The sequence below is a fragment of the Tauraco erythrolophus genome, chromosome 22 (genome assembly GCF_009769465.1).
Source record: "Tauraco erythrolophus isolate bTauEry1 chromosome 22, bTauEry1.pri, whole genome shotgun sequence".
In the NCBI taxonomy this organism is placed as follows: Eukaryota; Metazoa; Chordata; class Aves; order Musophagiformes; family Musophagidae; genus Tauraco; species Tauraco erythrolophus.
In genome coordinates, this window is record NC_141486.1 from 3,685,190 (window position 1) to 3,700,814 (window position 15,625).

At 47.6% G+C, this 15,625-nt stretch overlaps 1 protein-coding gene across 1 annotated transcript in view; it reads left to right on the plus strand.

Moving 5' to 3' along the window:
• PAPPA (pappalysin 1) overlaps window positions 1–15,625 on the plus strand; it is a 178,370-nt gene that overhangs the window by 143,332 nt on the left and 19,413 nt on the right. The window contains 5 exon segments of the mRNA XM_009986772.2: window positions 2,726–2,909; window positions 5,517–5,727; window positions 6,331–6,502; window positions 10,077–10,224; window positions 12,912–13,021. Of these exon segments, the coding sequence (XP_009985074.2) occupies window positions 2,726–2,909; window positions 5,517–5,727; window positions 6,331–6,502; window positions 10,077–10,224; window positions 12,912–13,021 (825 nt within the window).

A 15,625-nucleotide genomic window follows, 5' to 3' on the forward strand; every position in this document is an offset into this window, starting at 1 on the left:
CAAAGCCACTGGTCTTTGTCTCCGTTGCGGGCAATGTTCTCTGTTAGGTTCTGCTGCAGAAATGCGTGTGCTCCTATTACTTGAAGCGATGACATGCTAGACATGCTCTAAAATGTGCCATTATTATGTCCGACCTTGAAAACCTCAGCTTCCATCATACAAAGCATGGAACAAATTACTGGAAAAAGCTGAGAAGCCAGGGTCTTACCCACGTGGGCACAGCTTGTCTGCGTGAGAATGGCCTTGCCGGTGTGCCAGGAAGAGGAAAAGCCGTACGAGTGTGGAAGACGGTGACTCTTCCAGATTTGGTTAGTGGTTTTGTTGGGAAAGTACCATGGGGAGAAACCCAGAGATGAAAATGTGGAAAGACTCTTTTTCTTTTCACATCAAGGCCTAGAACAGGGTCAGAAATAAAGTGCAGCAGGAATATAGCTCTAAGGAGAGATCCCTTCCAAGGAGGGGTGACCCCAGGCACATTGCATTTCCAGCAGCCTGGAGCTTCCTGGAGCTTTCCGCTAACAAAGACCATGGCTGCAGCTGAAATACCCTCACAAGTGTTAGCTTGGGCAAAGCGTTCTTACCTGTTTTGTGTACGATGTGACTGTCATGCACAGATATTGCTTCTGTTTAAATGTTTGTTTTATATTCGAATTCCGAATTGCACCGTTTATTTGGTGTTCTGTAGAGCTACACCTGTGCTCAGTATGGATCCAGCATCCAGCAAGATACAGTGCAAGACCCACGTCTTTTCCATAACATTTGGATAGCCCCTGACATCAAGAGCTTGGTTTTATGTTTTAACCTCCTGCTGTTGAGGTGCCCAGCAGCCACGGCGCTGGAGTGTTATTTGATGATAGCATCTGTTCGGGGAAATGGAGGCTTTGCTGAATGCTGGAGCAGACTGGAGTGCAAATGTGGTGGTGATGCTGAGATACGTAGGTGTTATGAAGACACAGAAATATGCTGTATCATCGCTTCTCCTGTGGCCATCACACCACGACTTCCTGGAAGCACAGGCATCTTCAAATCATCGACTATCTACAGAATATATATACTTTTTAATGGTGCTGATATTGTGATAAGCAACAAAGGCAGAATCGGTAGCCACTGGGGAGCAAAGTTGTTGGGAATGAAAACACAGAGTGTCACTTCACCTGAGCACTCCAAAAATCCCAGGATGTGCTACTCTAAATTTGTAGAAAAGACATTTTTTTCCATCAGCAGTGTTCCCTGTTTAAATAAACTCCACGGTCTAGAAAAGGGGTTTTGTGCCCACTTGGGAAGTGTCCAGTTTCTCAGCTCTGGGACTGCTTTTTCCATTCTGAATGCAACCATATATCAAAGGGAGACAGGTCTGAACTTCTGTTGAAACCATTAGGGTGTTTTTGCAAAAAGGGAATCCGGGTCCCTTTGATGTGTGCTAGAAAAATTCCCCTTCCTTTTATAAACCCAGATCAATGGTCGGCAGTGCACATCTCCTGTGAGCATACCAGCCCTGAATAAAATATTCCCCGGAGGCAGAGGAGTGCTGCTGTATGGCTTGGTCAGATTCCTCACCAATATCTTCCCCCTTCTCGTGTTTGGGTTTCTCACGTTTCTTTTTCTTCTGTCCCTCTCTTTATTTTGGTATGAAGGGAAAAGTCCTACTTTCAGATTCTTCACTTCTAATTTTTAATAATTTTCCCTTTTAATAAGAAAGTGGATGTGTTGGTTATTCTGTTCTCTTTGCCAACATCTGTTTGTCCTTCGGTCACCCAGTAAATTCTTCATCTTAGCTTTGGACGAACGACTCCTTTACCTCTCTGCCTTTTTTTTTTTTTTTCTCTCTTCATAGCGCTTGGGGAGTTCAGTCTGCTGCATTGTGTGGGTTATTCCTCAAATCCATAGAAGTGTTGCTTCTATGTAGCTGTGACAGTAGAGTGACATTAGGGAAGTCAGAGCACAGGCACTGACTCTGCCTTTGACCTCTCAAGTGCCAGGTGAACGTACGGGCAGGATGCTCCTGGGTCTGTCCGTTGCAAACTCCTCCAGGAAGCAGTCTGTCTCTTAGGCGAGCGTGTCCCGGTGCCAGGGCAGCAGGGCCCCCATTTCATTTGGAGCCTTGGGGCTGATGGTAGAAGCTGTAACAGCAGTTGTCAGTGTCTGAACACAACATTGACGTGGCCCAGGCCACCTCTCTCAGTACCCCAGTCCAAGGGTGACCGAATCCTCTTGGGAGAGCCTCAGACGGGAGTCCCAAATGCATTCATGTCAGGTTGGCTTTCACTTCAAACCCAAGAGTGAGTCTGGCTGCTCAGAAGCACACGGGGATCCCCCTGGAGTGGCCGTGTCACTGTGAAGGCGACGGGGATCGGGGACAGCTGTCAGCTCCAGACAGCTCTGACTTGCGCGCTCCTTTTGGATCGCAGGGCAGAGCAGCAGCATTCCCAGCTCGTCTCCAGAGGTGACACAGACAAGAGTTCAGATTAGTTGTAGTGCTCTGCTCTTTATACTGAAGCACGTTGGTGTCTCACCCCAGAGGTGACAGAAATACATCCTGGTTCTCTGACACTGTTTCTCGTGGGACCTTGGTGGTTTTAGTTGCTGTTGTCCAAATGATGATCGTAGTGATCAGGCCCAGCTTTGCTTAACTTGTGAGCCAAAATAATGGCTGTTATTAGGCTTGAAATGGTTTTGACCTCTCCCTTGCTGGCTGTGGTGGCTGTAGGTACGTGTCTTTTTCCAGATGGAGTCCAGCATCACCATGACTTGCACGGATGGAAAGTGGAACAAGCAGGTGACCTGCGAGCCTGTGGACTGCGGTGTCCCAGACCAGTACCATGTCTACCCAGCCACCTTCAACTGCAGCGAGGGGACCACCTTTGGCAAGAAATGCTCCTTTACTTGCCGACCTCCAGCTCTTCTGAAAGGTATCGGAGGGTGTCTGTGCAGTGACCTGGGGAGAGCTGCACAGCTAACACACACTGTTCCTACTGATATATGTTACTGTTGCTGTTGCTTTAGAATTATTCATGATATTTTAAGTATGAAGAATTATGAGACTCTATGGGAAGGTTTATTTATATTAGAAGTCAAGTTCCTTTACATCTCTCTTTTACCTTCCTTTGACCTTTCCTTGATCACGGCTGGCCGGGCAGTAATGACGGTGAATATTGCTTCCATACAACCAAAACATAGAAAAGTCATGGGGATAAATCAAATTGAACTTTCTCATCTTCTTTCCCATACCTTCTCTGTTTTCTGTGCCTGTCTCTCTCCTATGTCTCCTCCATGTATTTGGAAAGGTAGGAGAAGACTGAAAAGTCCTGTGTCCCACTGGCACAATCCAGCATCACTGCTTTTCTAATCCACTCATCATGTCTCTCCTTTTCCACGCTCACCTTGCTCTACCTCTGACCTTTCTCTCCTCTTCTTGTTTGGGATTCTCTACAATCTGTCTACATTTTTTTTTTTTAAATAACAAACTCTGCTGCCTTCTTTATCTCCCATCTTCTTCCCTGCTGCTTTTCTGCTAACATCCCCATAATCTTCTCAGCACCATCAACTCTTCTGCTCAATGGCACATTACCCTTTTTGATCTCGTCCATAGGAAACTAGAAAATATATCATTGTTAATTTAAAGGAACATTGGAGCCAAATTAACTTGTCATCTTGCAGTAGAGTAATCTTAACTGTTGCTGTCAACTCAGGTACAAATGCTGCATAAGTTTTTTTTTTGGTACATGTGGTATCACCTTTTCTACGAGGATTTGTTGCAAACTCCAGAAGAGGCATGGGAAGTATTCTTCATTTCAGTGAAATAATATGTTGGTTTCTTCATATATAACTTTTAACTCTGACTTAGGAGGGTAACCACAAGCAGCCAACACACAGTGAAAGTTAAGACTACTCAAAGGGGAGATTTTTATCAAAGAATTGCCTTTTTCTGTTCGTACATTCAGAGGGTCATCTTCAACAAGAGGTGTTTTTCATGGAAAAAGCCTGGAATGTGTTTGAGGGGGCAGTGAAAATAATGATGTTCATCATGCCCAACAAGAGCTTCAGCTGATGACTGCAGCAGGGGTAGCTGGAGGGATGATAACCATCCCCCAGGTCAGGAGTGCAGCTGTGGTGTGTAACATCACTTCACTTTTGTCCAGAAACTCTGTGAGCTGTGAGGTAAAGGCACCATTTGGTGTACAGCCATCGGTGATGACTAATAGATGTTGCCACTAAGCTTCTGGAGAATGGCGTTCGAATGACTCATGCCTAATTCAATCACTGACGTCATGACAGCCACTGTTGGTAATGTCACAGCTTATCACTTTGCAGTGGCAAGTATGATATCACTACGGCTGGTCTGCAGAGCTGCTGCATGAGTCAGAGCAGAGGAACATGCTGGTGCTCTAGAAAAGAGCTCCCTTCTGCACAAAATACCTCTGCAATCATCTGCAGTGGGGAGGGGAGAGAGAAAGCCAGGGCTGATTTAATGCAGCTTCTCTTATCTTTGTGGGTAGGGCAGGAGGGCTCCTCCACATACCTTCCTGAGCCCTCCAGAGCCTTTTGTTTTCTTCTTGTTTGAATTCCAGCCTCATGCCTCCAGCTCTCTTCCTTCCCTCTCAGAGAGATGGCATTGCTCTGGGGTTAGCAGTTTGTCGGTATTACTTTGGATAACTCCGAAGTTGGCTTACTGTTGAAAATATGCCTTGTGGGTTGAGAAGAGTTCCTGCAGCAATGCTCGGGGATTTCAATAGAGTATTAGGGATTTTTGAAGGGTTAGTGGCTCATAGCTGTGCTTTGTTTCTTGGGAAAAGCTTATTCCTTTTCAACATACAGTATAAAATAACAAAGAATGTAAAATACACTGAGACTGGGCTACTTTTAGCTTAACCTTCTGAAGTCAAGTAGGTCATAGCAGAGGCAAATAGATCTATTGTACCTTTTACCTTTGAGGTGCTGGCCAAGAAAACTTCCTAAGGAAAATGAGTCTCTAATGAGTATTATGAATCGTATTTATCACAGTAGTCCCCAAGGACTGAGAGTCCCCAGCTGAGAATGGCTCTTCATTGTGTTGGAGTAGTGACTCTAATACTAACAGATGCTGCTCCAAAAGGCTCAAAATTGAAATAAAAAGGACAGATTCAGGGAAGAGATATAACACAGAAGCAGAATGAAGAATGTAATGGTACCAAACCCTCTGTTAATGCCATGACTTTGGAGAGGAGCGGGTTGATGTATGAAGCAAGCTTCCTTTCAGAGAAGGACAAAATAAGGAAGAGAAATACAAAAGATTACAAAGCCAGTGTGATTTCCCCTATGCTATAGCATTTCCTGAAATAAGCACTGTCTGCCTGCCAGCTGAAAACAGAGTCCTTAATGATTTAATGCCATCATCTAGAAAGAGAAAATGCATAAGATGTACGCAGTTGAGTTTGTCAAACCAACTGGGGTGGCTTTTGATATGTTATCGGTGTAACGACGTTTTGAAAAAAGTAGTCCTGCTGAACGTTGTTTACTTTGCTCACTCTTCTCCTCAGGAAACAACAGCAACTTGACCTGCATGGAGGATGGGCTATGGTCCTTTCCGGAGGCCCTGTGTGAGCTGATGTGTCGAGCACCCTCCATCGTCCCTAATGCAGATCTCCAGACCACTCGTTGCCGAGAAGATAGGCACAAAGTGGGCTCGTTTTGCAAGTACAAATGCAAACCAGGTTACCATGTCCCTGGATCCTCCAGAAAAGCAAGAAAGTAGGTGAAAGAGTAATGCCATGCAGTCAGCATGATTCAGAAAACCATGAGTTAAAATGATTTTTGGAAAGGGATGGGCTGTTTATAACAGACTATATGTGCTGTAGGGAATATCACTGAGTAATTATCCCTTCATGCAGATAGTTGTGCAGTTTCAAGGGGAGTTAGGCACCTAGCTCATTTATTTGAAAATCCTAACCAGTGCTCAAAAAACAGACCTTACTTTAGAAATACCCCTTTGATAAGCAGCCTGGGGAGTCCCCTTTGAAACTCTGCAGGAAAGGGTTAGTGCTGTCGTATGCTCCTGACTGCACAAACCCACTTCAAACCAACCACAGCCCTCAAACCTGGGAAGCAGAGTTTTTGGGAGATGTATCCAAGGCCAAAAGAGGAGTTTAGGCTGGGCAGCTCAATGTTGGCTTTGCAAATAATCGTGTTTTTTTCTCAGAGACCTCATGACGCAGATTCACGACTTGTTCCCGAAGTGTTAAAAGCTCAAGCACACCCATTCCTTGCAACCTGCTAGGAGAGCTCAGAGGCTTTAAAGGCTCTTAGCTGACTCAGCCACTCACCAAATGGTCTTGTTTTTTTCTGCACAAAAAGGCGAGCCTTTAAGATCCAGTGCACCCAAGACGGCACGTGGCTGCCGGGCGCTTGCGTGCCCGTTACCTGCGACCCTCCACCTTCCAAGTTTCACGGGCTCTACCAGTGCTCCAACGGCTTCCAGTTCAACAGCGAGTGCCGGATCAAGTGCGAAGATGATGACAATCAGTCGGTAAGTCTGTCTTATCCAAATTATCTCAGCCCATACAAGCGTGGTTTTGTCCTATGTTCCCTAAGGATCCTGATCTTGGAGGGGCTGAGTGTCATTGAGCTCTTCTGAGACCAGAGGCAGAGAAGTCAAGAAGGGAAATACATAATTAAAGTAGAGGAAGAAAGCTCCTGCGAAGAGCCTGGAGATATTATTTTTAAGATAGTAGTAATGGTATTAACTATTACCCATAAAGGACTAGCAGTGAGTGACTTACTGTTTCCAAACGTTCTGAAAAATCTGCCTCAGTTGGTTTATGATCTAGCTAGAAAATAAGGAGTAATGAATGAAAGTAAGTAGGATACGAGTTACCCGCACTTGCCTTGTTTGCTCATTCCATTTTACCTTGCTTTTCTCTCCAGTCATTTTTCTCCTTATCATTATACATATGTGTGTCATATGATAATTTAACTTTATAGGGATTACAACTATTCAGGTGAGCTGCCTCTAAACTTCCATGTTTTTCTGGCTGTCAAGGTGTCATTTGACATCAGGGGTCAGATCCTCATCTGGCATAAATCAGCGTGTCGCCTTTGACTTCCTAGGAGCTGTATTCACTGATATGAGAAGGTCTGGCCTTTAGTATCTTGTTTGAAATGCTTAGTTTTCCTCACCAGAGGTAATTATAGTTTGTGAGATAAGTAACTTCTCCCAGAAGTGCTGCTGCTGCTTAATACGCCTGGGAGGAGAAAGTGGGGATGTAGAAGCTGCTGCTACTACACGCACTGCAGAGAGCAGGGAGTGCTCTGTCAAAGGCCTTTTAATATCATTCCAGATTCTGAGGACATATTAAAGAGGGACCAACCCTACCCTAGGGCCAGTGATCTGAAAGACACCTCTGATATCTGCTCCAAACATTAAAAGCCGATTACTGTCCCCATTCCCTGCCAGGCTGGCCTGCCCTCTCCACGAGGACAACAGGCAGAGCCCTGGGGTTTTGCATCAGGACACCTGGAAAAGGTTTCCTTGTGTAAGACTTACGTGAGGTTGTTCTGAGCCTTGCGAAAAGAGAAGTTGCAGGCGTGGGTGCGGTTTGGGTGTGAGTTCTGGGATCCAGCGTCTGAGGCTTTGTGCATCTACCACTTGGGCAGACTGGTCAGCATGGCTGAAGATGTGTACCGCTGCTGCCAGTGAAGGGAGACTGGGGCCACCAGGGTGATGACAACGGGTGTAACAAGTTTGTTTGCTTTTAAATAAGCTGGACATGAAGAGGAGCAAGCAGTGGAGTCAGGGTTACAGCGGCAATGAAGCGAGCTCTGGAAAGTGAGAGATACAGCTGTGCCTCTATTCACTGTAAGGGTGTAGTGGCTGTTCAGCTGCGAAAGGACCCTGAGCAAAGGTGCAGATACCATCTTGAGAAAGGGATTTACGGAGAAAGGTATTTCCAGATATTCCAGAAAATAGACTACAGAAAAAGAGGGAGGACGCCTGGCACAAGTCAGAACCACTTGAGAGGTGTTAATTATTTAAGGATTAAACCCCACTAAGTCTCTCTCAGCTATATAAGGTGATAATGCACGTTGCATCCAAGCAAGAAACCCAGCAGGGATTTTCACAAGAGATTTTGCAGGTCAGGGAATGATGGACAGTATGTTACTATAGCAATGGATATCCTGGGATCTCTGAGTACATTGCAGAAACTATACAATAGTACCCTCAAGGACAGCCAGCTCCAGCAACATAAATCAGGTTTCATGGCTCACCTTTAAAAATCATGTTTGAACCTTGGCATGCAAATTGCAATGGAAGCGCACCGCACTTGCTAAAACAGCAAATTGTGCTCAATTATCACTTAGCGATCTCTTCCTGAATTTGTCCCCACGCTGAAAGATCATTACTCAGCTGTACATATGGCATCTCTTAATCACCAGGACCATAATGGTCATTTAAGCAGGTACTTCCCGTGGCACCCAGAGCAAGGGTCTTCCATTTCTGAATATTGTGCACAAATCACGTGAACAGTCAGATCTATATTAATCAGTCTCTGCCAAACTGGCCCTTAGGTGAGAGTCACCAAGCTGGATCACACCCTGAGTCCATCTGGTCCATTATCCTTTCATATGATTTTATTATTACTTCTGGCAATGGCCAGATGTCTGGAGAAGGGAAAGCAGGTCCCACACAGTAGTCTGCCAATAAGACCACTTTGCATCTCACTAAATGTTGTGTTCATCGACAAAGCTGAGCAAAAACAAGCCTGAGAATATTAAGGACAAGACTAACCCTGATGGCTGTGCGATCTTCCACGCTGGTACCAGGGACTTGTGCAGATCCCTGTGCAACAACGGGTGTGAGCCACGGGGAAGAGCTCCTATGAAATGTCCAGTAGCCCTGCTGGGATCTCAGCACAGGCAGCACACAGAAGGATCCCCAAAGATATCCAGCACGATCTCCAAGAGCAGGGTGGGTAGATTGCAGGCAGCGTGCCTGGCATGTAGAACGGGTGAGGAGAAACAGAGATCCCACATGGTTCTCCCACCCAGTAAGGCCCCGGCGGGAGGTTTGGAGCCCAGCCACACCAGACATCCTCCTGTTGAATGACCCACATTCCCCCATGGCAGTCAGGCTCGCAGATCCTGCACAACAGCTTGTGCAGAAATCCCCAATGCCACGAGGATAGATCTGACAAAAGATTGCCTGTGTGCTCCTTTGTTGTTTCTAAAGGGCATGATATTTCCCCTCGGACTTTGGTATTCGTTCTTCAGTATCATACAGAGAATCTTTTCTATAAGAGAAATGTCATATTCTATTCCTCACCCATTCCCACACCAGAGGCTTTTTCTCTCCTTTCCACCTGCCTCTGTGTGTGTCTGTCTCAGTGTCTCTGCTTGCTGTCACTCAAGGCAGCCAAGCTCTAAAGAGCACGTTCTGCCCTGCTAAGCATCCCTGCTCGTGTCCCGCTTTCCTTGCTCCTTCAGATGGCCATTGGGGATTCTTTCTTTTTCGAGACACAGATGATGCAACCAGTTAGAAAATGGGAAGAGGGAAAAGGTTGTCTGCATTCAACACAAACCTCTCAACAACAAGAAAGAAGGTGAATGGGGTGAACTGGAGTGGGTCTATTTTAAGGTAGAGAACCTTGCAAGGGCCTTGTAAAGACATTGCTTTGCACAGAAGAGGCGTGTGTGTGTGTGTTGGTATGCAATGCAGGTTTCTTATTTTTTTGTTCTTTGGAAGAAGACTGCTTCTCTTCTACAATAAGGGTGTTGAGGCACTGGAACAGGTTGCCCAGAGAAGTTGTGGCTGCCCCATCCCTGGAGGTGTTCAAGGCCAGGTTGGATGAGGCTTTGAGCAACCTGGTCTTGTGGAAGGTGTCCCTGCCCATGGCAGGGGGGTTGCAACTAGATGATCTTTAAGGTCCCTTCCAACCCAAACCAGTCTATGATTCTTGCCCCCAGGGCTGGCAGTCCCAGCCAGGGACTCTCCCAGCTCCCGCAGAACTTTGCTCCCATCTCAGCTCTGCCCACTTCTCACTTCTCAGCCTGTCCTTGCTGTTGTTTTCATGACCATCCTCGTTATCTCCTTCTCTCATTCCCAGGGCCGTGGAAGCAACGTGATTCACTGCCGGAAGGATGGCACCTGGAGCGGCTCCTTTCATCTCTGCAGGGAAATGCAGGGCCAGTGCGCGCTGCCCACGCAGCTCAACAGCCACCTGAAGCTGCAGTGTGCCGGCGGCTACGGCATAGGTTTGTGAGCATCAGCCCCAGCCCTCTGCCATGGGGGGATGCAGCTTGGACAGAGTGGGGAGCAGTGAGACAGGAGATGAGGAAGAGGATGGGGAGGAAGGAGGGAGCCTGCAGTCCTTGAAGTCACCTTCTCCTGTGGACCTGTTTGCCTGAGTAAGAGGCTGCGACAGGAGGCTTTTCAGGGAACTGCCTTTAGGAAACACGAAGCTTTCAGAGGCCAGGCATCATGTAACATGCTCCGATCGCCTGCTCCTTGCAGTGCTTCCAGTTTCGTCGTGTCCTTTCTTAGCCAGCTGGTTTTAATGGGCAGCCAGCATGCCAGACTACACCAGAGACACATCCCGTCCTCAAAACACAGGGAGAGATTGTACCTGCCTTTGCTCTTATGCTTTTGTAATGTCCCTCTCCTTCATCCACACGCACACACACATGCCCCAGAGGCTGAAAGGCAGGAAGCTGGCAGGGAAGCACAGCACTGGGATAATTCAGGGCTCTCCAAAATGAATATGAGCCAGCTGAGCATCCCCTTTGGTATGACAGTTGTTTAGGAGCTGTTGTAAGGGTATGTTTTCCCCCTTCCTTCAGGGGTGCCTGGTCACTCTGCAAGCGGTGATGACTTCCTGCGCTCAGCTGTGCTTTATGTCACCCAGGCAGAGGGAGGGATAGATTACACACTGAATTGTTCATGCTGTATTGTATTTTCAGCCCCTGTTTTTGAGGTCTCCTTGCTGTAAGGGCTGCAACAGGAGCTGCACTGGCTGCAGCCCGCACAGACCCGCGAGGCCCCTTCCTGCAGCCCCTCTCCCAGCCCCTGCCAGCCCCCTCCTCCCTCCGCCTGTCCCTTTGAACTTGAAGAAATTTCCTCGTTGCGCAGCTCATTATATCGCAGCCGTGTGAGGGACCACGAGCCGCCTTGTGTTCCCTCCCCGGGGAGGAGAACACGACCTGGGTGAGATCACCGCTCTGTAATGATGCCAATTACAGATCATATATCAAAACAATTCCGACCCGCTCCTTTCCGTAAGCGTAAATAGCGCAGCGGAGCGCGGGAGAGCGAGCGGCGAGCAGGCTGTGGCGACTCTTAACGTGGCGAGGAGTTTTACCCTTGAGACGAGACGAGGTTACCTCCCAGGCCTGGCCAGGTTTTTGCAAGGAGAGAAATACTGATTCCCAGTTTGGATGGGAGCGTCTCTGTGCTGGAAGTAGGAAGGTCTGCAGCTGCCCGCACAGCGGGCACCTGCCAGCCCGCAGTCCTGTCCCAGCCCTGCTGGGGCAGCTGCCAGCAGGTGCCTATCCCAAATACAATGTCTAATGGGCCTGATCCTGGGATGGAAACACGCAGCTGTCATGGAGGCGAGGGGCTTGTGGGAGGGAACCTCTATGAGAGCGTGACTCTCGCTGGAGAAGGAGGAAGAGCTCGATGAGGGCACAGCGGACGTTGGCTCTTATCCTCAGCAGATAGAGACATACCACACACTTTGTTAGGCTCACCTAGCACCACCTTTTGGGATCAGGTTGGTGGGGTTTTCTCTTTTTTTGTGTGTTTTTGGAAGCCTGATTGATGTCCTTCTGAGGAGGTCCTCTCCTGCCACTTACCTGCAATGAGGCTAGCGTCAACGGGCACTCATCCAGGAGGTCCCATGGAGCTGCTACCATATGCACTGGGAAAGCAAAACAAACCCCAAATGCTCCTGGTCCTGCTGGCTCCACAGCCTGGGTCTGCTCCTCTCGCACTGCCTCCTCCATGTGGGAATACGTAAGAAGGCAGAAGCAGGTGGGGAAAATAATAGCATCCAGTCATGGTCACTCTGAATCCCACACACCTTTGGTAATTCCTCAGACACCTAATCTGCCCTTCCAGGCTGAGGTGTGTTGAGCTCTCCAAGCCAGTGTGGAGATTAATTCCTCCCCCAGTGCTGGTTGGAGTGCAGAACTCCTAATGACATGTTTGCAGCAGCTGTGCCATTCAAGAATGATTTTCCAGGGGGGAAATGGTAATGGTCCAACACACTAGGGCTTACGGTTGTGTCACCACAGGGCTCTGGGATATTGCTGCAGAGTATCGCAGCATGTTTTAATAAAGAAAGGACAGGATTCCCACTGGGAATGACAGTTAATCAGAGAAAAAGCAGGTTTATGTGTGAACAAAGCCATCATTACCTTTCTGCGTACTCCTTATCGACCGTGGGACTTAGGTGATAGCTCGTCTGCAATGTCATTAGGCTTGGTCACCCTCCGAAAGATTATTATTGAAGGTCTGTAAATTTGACAGATCAAATGGTAAGTTTTTGTCATGTCATAGGTGAGATGAGTTCGACAGCCTTTGCTTAATCAGTCCTGTTGCTTGAAAGAGCAGCTGAAATGGAAAAACCGTCATGTTATCTTGATGATATGAAAGTGCAAAACCTGACCACCTTCTTGGAGTTAAAAGCCAGAGAAATACCTAGATATGCAGCTCATACAAAAAGGCCCTGGAATATCTGCCACCCCCACGATCTCCCGCTGAGACGCGGGGTCGTACTCAGCATTTCATGTGTGGCTGGAAGATATGTGATAGTTATGGTTGATCGCTAATTGCAATTTAGGAAAAATGAGCCCTAATGCTGTCCTTCAGCTGGAAGGATGCTGAAGGGGTCAGAAGCTGCTCGCTTTATCCTTTAGCTTTATCCTCTCCATGGTTTGTGCAGGTGCGGAGTGTACCACCTCATGCCTGGACCACAGTCACGAGCCCATCCTCCTGCGTGTGAACGAGACTGTGCAAGACATCCAGCACTGGATGAACCCTCAAAGAGTGAAGGTCAGTGCCTGACAATTTCACTGGCTGTATCCCTCGTTGCATGTTTGTGTGAGGTGAACAGCATGACCCGTGGTTCATTCAATGAGCGGAATACATGGAGGGTTCTGCCCTATAGAAAAGAACTCCTGATTTTTGTTGTGTCTTTGCACGTTGTTCTGGTAACATGGTGGCTTCCTCTCCAAGTTGCTTTTCCTCTATGATTTCCCAGTGAAAGTCAGTTCAAGGTAAAGGCCCCAGATTGCTGCGCTCAGATCCACCCAGCACCTACAGTGGGTCTGATCTGGAAACGTGCTTCATTACACAGGAAGATGTGACTGACAGTGGGAGAAAGGGCACTGGCCAGGTTTTATTTTCTTCCTTCTGTTCAGTATTTTACGTTCTTTGGGTGAGAGGGCTGGATTTTTCTTTGCTGCTTTTGGATGACAAAAGAAGCTGATACAGAGGGTATGTCATTTCCCGAACCAGCAGAGCTGGCTGAGTTCTCCCCCTCGCCCCTTTGCCCGCATGTGAGAGATGCCTGCTCAGCACAGCCCCTTCCAGAGGTCACCACTTCTTCCTCCTGCCAGCTGCAAATGCACAGGCAGCATTAACTGCTCACGGCACTCTGGCCTGTGCGTCCTCCAGCATCGGTCTGCCCTGATGGGGACATGCACACCCATGTACAGCGCCTTGCACACGCGCTCACGCATGCCACCTGCAGCAAATAGCTGCTTGGTTTCATGCCTACACTTGAGTACCAGTGGGACACACTCATCTGTCTCTTTCTGAAAACCCTCATGCCATCTGCACAAATGTTCCCTCCTGCCTTGAGATGCGTGTAACCAGGCGCTCGTGCCTGCGCAGTGTTTCTGCAGGTGTAGACATTTATCTGGACGGGCTTGAGCACCTGTCGGAAGGCGCTGGTACATCACATGTCACCAGGGTGCAGGTCACTGGTGGTGCTTGAGCAAACGCTAGCGGCTTTTACATACTTTCACATACTTGGCCCTGGCTTTGCAGGAGTCCGTTTTACACAGGTGAACTCCATTTAGGAGGAGAACAAGCAGCCAACGCGACCCCAGCATGTCCCGAGCAGCTCTGGCAGTCTATTTGCTTCTCCGCACGCCTAAATGCGTACCCAGGGTTTGGGATTTTTGAAATCTGGCCTTGGCTGTGGCTAGTGAACTGCTCCGAAAATCTCCACCACTTTATACTTCCCTGTTTCGCACAGAGAATAGAATTAATCCTGGAAAGGTGTGGGGAACCTGAAAGTTCAGAGAATATGACAAGCTCACAGTGTCCTTCCCAGCTTCCTATTCACTCCGGACACCGAGATTCTGTTACTGCCTCAGCATATGCTTTGCCAAGTTTCTGGCATGAAACATAAAGAAAACCCCTCTCTCTGTATTAGGGGCAATTTCTCACTGGCCCTTTCCCGAGTGCTAGACTTTAAAGTGGTTTTGTAATTCATGGTGAAATAAAGTGACAGCTTCCCTCCTGTTCTCTGCTGTGCTCCTTCGTTTATTGATGCGGGTACGCAGAGAGAGCTGTAACGAGTTTTATACCTGCAGGTCTCTGGAGGGCTCATTAGGCAGCAGGGAAAACATATAGTAGTAAAGGGGGAGATGAGGGGAGTGAGGGATGGAGGAGAAATCATGGTTTCCAAGAGTACAGTGGTAAATAAGATCTTTTTTGCCCTGATGGTGAGGATCTTGCAAGAGCTTTAGGCTGCGAGCAGATACAAGTCTGACCTCACAAATACTTGTAACTAGAGGGTGAGATTTGGGCTGGAAAACTTGTGTTGGGAGGTGGAGGGGAGCCTTTAGGAGATGAGTGGGATGATGCTGAGACACTGCAGGGGATTTTTTTCATAGCTGTAAAATAACCATCTTCTTCAACTCTCCAGATAAGGGGATGTCACCCACAGGGAGCAGTGTCTGGTGGGGTGCCCCTGGGGGAAACGCTGCTGCTGGTGGGACCGGGGAGACCCTGGAGAGATGGGACTGGGATGCCTTAGGGGAAGATCCCCATGGCAATGTCTTATATGTCATTAATAATATGTGTCTCTATTTACGGTCAGTGACAGCTTGTGGTTGTGCCGTACGAGTAAAGTGAGCAGCTGGTTGCATTTACACGGCAAGCCTTTGTGGAGCTCAAAGTACTTGAGTGGTGCAAAGGAAACATTTTTAATTACTTAATTTCAGGCACAAGTAATGTACAAATGAGTGCGGTATCAGAAACAGATAAAGGCAGGACTGATGTGTGGAGCTTACCTTGGAGAGGACAGGCACAGATAAAACACAGGGAGAGCCGGCAAGAGAAAGAATTTGTGTGTAGCTGCTCAAGCAACAGCTGTTGTAGAAGCGAAGAGGGAAGAGGGACCCATCTCTCCTCTGAGGGTTGTTTAGAGCAGAGCTGTGCAAATCACTTGATTTTTTGGTTTGCTGGAAGTTCTGTCAAATTTAAAAAAAAAAAAAATGTTTTCCGCTAATTGAAGTGACTCTTTTGTTGTTGTGATTTTTGGTGAACCGAAAAATTGGAGAAAAAAAACATGTTGGTTTGAACACAACTTAGCGTTTCGTTTCCAAGGATGTTTTAAAACTTTTTGTTTAATGAAAATGAAAA